General features: G+C 46.7%; 1 protein-coding gene across 1 annotated transcript in view; it reads right to left on the bottom strand.

Annotated features, from left to right (window-relative positions):
* The window catches only part of LOC135555723 (zinc finger protein 385C-like), a 231,628-nt gene that overhangs the window by 142,568 nt on the left and 84,060 nt on the right, over positions 1-5,000 (bottom strand). The window contains 1 exon segment of the mRNA XM_064988411.1: positions 1,566-1,907. Coding sequence (XP_064844483.1) covers positions 1,566-1,907 — 342 coding nt within the window.

Below are 5,000 nucleotides of genomic sequence, written 5' to 3'. Positions count from 1 at the left end.
AGGCAATCTCAAGGGAGGTCTGGCCCCACTGCTGCCCCCTACAGGGTTGGAGTAGAAACACACTGCACCATCATGCCTACAGCAGCCTGCCAGCAGCCAATCAGGGCCAAATAATCTGTGGCCATGGCAAGCGTTGCCGTGCTCTCCGTTGCTATGTAATTATGTGCTGTTTGTATGAGATTTCTGCACCTGAAGTGGGTCAGACTAGTTTTCATGTGTATATGTGTGTGCGTGTGCGTGTGCGAGAGAGAGAGAATTCAAGAGTGAGTGATGAGTGTTTGGGAGCAGATTCTCCAGGTTGGTGAGTGGGTTTTCGAGCTGCGTAGGAGGGTTACAAGTAAAGAGAGAGTGGGAGACAGAAAGGACTCACCTCTGAACATGTAGCCAGTTTCACTATATATTCAAATCTACGGGGAAAACCTGCACCTCTACTGCAGCCACTGCTGTAGCTATACCCCTGAGCGAGCAGGGACCAGAACAATCTAATCTAAACCAGCAATTAATCACTCAGCCAATTAATGACTTAACTCAGCTTTGTTCTCCTCCCTCTGTGTCCAGCCTCAGGCTAGGGAAGACTATACAGCGCCATGCACACTTCTACACTATACACACTTCCATACACACTTCTACACTATACACACTTCTACACTATACACACTTCCATACACACTTCTACACTATACACACTTCCATACACACTTCTACACTATACACACTTCCATACACACTTCTACACTATACACACTTCCATACACAGCTATACAGGTTGAGCCAGTTTAGGAAAATAATCCTGCAGCAACAGGAAATGTGAATTATTATGTGGATTATTATGAATCAACATTTTTGTAGGGTTTTATTTATTATTATTTTGAAAAGAAACTCATGTCTGAAATTTCAATGTGGGAATTACAAACCTGAAATACAATTCCTGCATTGCAGGACAGTTCTCCTGCAACAGGGCGATCAAATTAAGATCCTACATCTGTAGCAGCTCTCCATGTTCACATGTCATACTCATTATCACAGCGTCCTCTTAGAAATGTACTGAATGTACTGAACGTATGATGTAACAGGTACAACAGAGTACCGATGCACCTTACGAGGTTATATAATGCAGCTTGTCATTGGGGGGTAGAACTCATATTCACACTTTGTCAAAAGTGTGCACACTATCAGTTCTCTCCTCGGCTGGTAAGGGAGTACAGAGGTGAGCCTCCTCAGAGTGTTATAGTGGAGTAGGGTACTGTACACTCTTAGAAAAAAAGTTTTCGATCTTGAATCAAAAATGGTTCTTCGGCTGTGGGTTCTCAAAGGAGAACCCTTCAAAGAACCTATTTTGGTTCCAGGTAGAACCCTTTTGGGTTCCATGTAGAACCCCTTTCCACAAGGGGTTATACATTGAACCCAAAAAAGTTCTACCTGGAACCACAAAGGGTTCTACCTGGAACTGAAAAGAGTTACCCTATGGGGACAGCAACAGAACCAGAGCCCTTTTCCCCGAACAGTGTAGGGGTAGAGTAGGGTACAGCTGCAGAATAGTGCGGAAAGTGGGTGGGATGTCCTACCTGTGTTGCCGTGCTGGATCTTCCCGTTGCTCATCTGTTTGAGTCTCTTCTGGTGAGACTTGCCGTTGTAGTGTATCTGGGCCTGGGCTGGGGAGTTGAGCTGGATGTTACACACGTCACACACTGTGTAACTGCGCTGCTTCCTCTCCCTCTTGGGCCTGCTGTGGTCAGACGAGGGCAGGGCGCCCCCAACTGGTCCTGGCTGCTCCCCCAGGACTACGCCCTCCTCCTGGAGGTCACAGCACACCTCGCTGTCCGCAGTCAACCCCATCCCCACTCCTAACCCGCTCCGGTCCTCCTCCATCTCTAACACTGAGGGTGGGCTGAACGGACGCTTCCTTCCTGGGAGAGGAGAGAAGGATCTGTTATTTATGGTGCCGTTAACCTTCTCTTTTGACAGGTAACTTGACGGGGAACACATTCCCATTCACTGCAATGTCATGGTGAAGAGTTGCAGGGAAGAGGAGAGTGAAGAGGGCAGTGAAGAGGGCAGAGATGAGAGAGAACAGAAATGTGGAAAGAGAGGAGAGGAGAAAGAGTAGGGATAGAGATGAGACACACCAGAAAGGATGAGAGAGAACAGAAATGGAGAAAGAAGGAGAAAGAGAAGGGATCGAGATGAGACACACCAGAAAAGATGAGAGAGAAGGTGCCGAGAACAGACCAGTGGGGGTAAGAGGTCAGAGGTGAAGGATCAGGGCCAGTCCCAGGCTTATGTCCAGCGCCAGTGGATTAGAGAGGCAGTGCTCTGTGAGTCTGAGGTGCCCAGTGTCACAGTGCTATAACGGTGTGTTAGAGCACAGATGTGTGCTGGGAACAATGGAGCCATCCCGATATGATTCTCCCCTGCCCTCTGTGTCTCTGCACAAAGCCCCCCTGTTAAAGCCAATGGCCCATAAAAGACAGGGGCGCAATAAGAACTCTGATTCAGATGGTTCGGTGTAGGTGGGTGAGGCATCTGATCCTAGGCCTGCCTGAAGTAAAGCCCTGGCTGTCAGTACCCACACACCCTCGCAGAGACATACATTGAGTGTACAAAACATGAAGAACACCTGCTCTTTCCATGACATAGACTTGACCAGGTGAATCCAGGTGAAAGCTATGGTCCCTTATTGTTAAATCCACTTCAAAATCAGTGTAGATGAAGGAGAGACAGGTTAAAGAAGGATTTTTAAGCCTTGAGACAGTTGAGACATTGTGTATGTGTGCGTGTGTGTGTGCCATTCAGAGGTGAATGAGGATTACAAAATATTTAAGTGCCTTTGAACGGGGTATGGTAGTAGGTGACAGGCGCACCGGTTTGAGTGTGTCAAGGACTGCAATGCTGCTGGGTTTTTCATGCTCAACAGTTTCCCGTGTGTATCAAGAACGGCACAACGCTTAACGGACATCCAGCCAACTTCACAGAACAATAGGAAGCATTGGAGTCAATATGGGGCAGTATCCCTGTTGAACCCTTTCAACACCTTGTAGAGTCCATGCCATGAATTAAGAGTCCATGCCGAATTGAGGCTGTTCTGAGGGCAAAAGGGTGGTGTTCTTAATGTTTTGTCTACTCAATGTACATCCCCACACACAGACACTGTACACACAGACACCCATACACACCCACATGAACACTCACTACCTATGGACCACCCAATCCCCTACTAATCATAGATTGTATAACAACATAGGAGGCCGTGCAGTTCAGCACGGCACCACTGGGGGGAGACAGAGTGCTACTCTCTGATTATCTGAGGAGCATGCTGTGCGGTCTATCAGTCAAGCTGCTTCACTCAGAGTGACTACACGCCTGCTTGCTGTGCTAGCCTGCTATAACAAAGGCTCTAACAGTAGGTCTGTCTGTAGTCTGTCTGACTCTGTATCACTGTCTGTCCACTCTGTGCTAAGGAACGAGATAGGAGCAAATAAGGTCAAAGAAATGGTTGAATCAACATCATTTCGAAGTAATTTCAACCCCAAAATGCAATGTGATGTCGTTGAATCAAGGTAGAAAACTGACCGGATTTGCAAAAAGTAATCAACGTAAGGGAATTTTGTATTTTTTTCCACAATTATTTTACCTTTTAACCTAAATCCAATGGCAGGGAAAAAATGTTGTTTGATTACATGTTGAATTCACGTCACTTGACAACTCAACCAAATGTAAATCAAAACTAGACGTTGAACTGACTGTGCCCAGTGGGACACTTTTTTGCATGGTTTTTATGTAATCCGTTCCCTGTTGAAAATAGCAGGTGCAAACTTAGCACAGGTCGTAAGTATTGGTACATCAGGCCTTGTATGAGTTAAGTCTGAGGCATTTGTAAGACCAGTGCACTGTACCAATCGTTACAGAAACACAACACAAACTGTCCTATGAAAGGGGTGAGAACCCTTCTGGCTCTAGTGAATAATTATATCAGAAAAACAGAACAGAAAAAGGAATTTCCCAGACAGATAAATGCTATGTGATTTAGAAAGGCTGCCTGAACACATCTCAACACTTATGGTGCACGTGGGGGGGGGGGATCCGCACAGAGAGAGAAAAGACCTGTGTTTGTTGATTCCCTTCCCTCCCACTCTCTCCTGCCATAAATACATGAAAAGGCAGCTCTTATAGAATCCCTTCGATGGATTGAGACGTCAACATGTGAAAAGCCCCCTGAAAGCCTCTTGCCTACGCCTAGATGTATTTCTGTACTGGATACCCACAAACCACTCACACACACACCCAATCCTTGGAGACACACACACTTAAACCTCTAAAACACACACACTTCCCCTTCCCCCGCTCTCACACACACACACACACACACACACACACACACACACACACACACACACACACACACACACACACACACACACACACACAATTAGAGGAGGTATGAAAGCTGCTATTCACATTGCCAGTCTGGGAGCACTCAAAGACTCCATCAGATGTTTTCTCAAAAAGCTTTGAGTGTTGCCCATTCGAGGCAGCCAATAAAGGGTCCTTATACCACACGACCCAACCACCCCCTGCCAAACTACCAAGCATCCCTCACTCCATTGAAAAAAATGACTTAAAAAGCTATACATTATTCATTCATAAACACAGGGTACAGTACAGTCTTTCCCACACCATCTACTCCTGCTAACATGACCATGCAAGAAGAATAGGAGCAGAAAGACAAGTGGGTGATGCCTGAACACTGAACACCTCCAACAGCTGAATGTTAGAGGGCAGCTCTAACACAATCTGTGGCCCCTGAAAATAACCTACTGGGTGGTGGCCCTCAAGGACCAAATACATTTGTTTCAGTGTGAGGTATTAGGCGGGAGAGGCCTGAAGATGTTCTTACTGCAGCCCTATGCAGTGTGTGAGGCTGTAGCGCCTGCTGTGTAGAGAGGGATGAATGCTGGCTGAGGGGCAGTGTGTGAGGCTGTAGCGCCTGCTGTGTAGAGAGG

The sequence above is a fragment of the Oncorhynchus masou genome, chromosome 15, assembly GCF_036934945.1.
Source record: "Oncorhynchus masou masou isolate Uvic2021 chromosome 15, UVic_Omas_1.1, whole genome shotgun sequence".
Lineage (NCBI taxonomy): Eukaryota > Metazoa > Chordata > Actinopteri > Salmoniformes > Salmonidae > Oncorhynchus > Oncorhynchus masou.
Note: the sequence above shows the minus strand (reverse complement) of the source record. Positions and strands in the feature narration are given on the sequence as shown.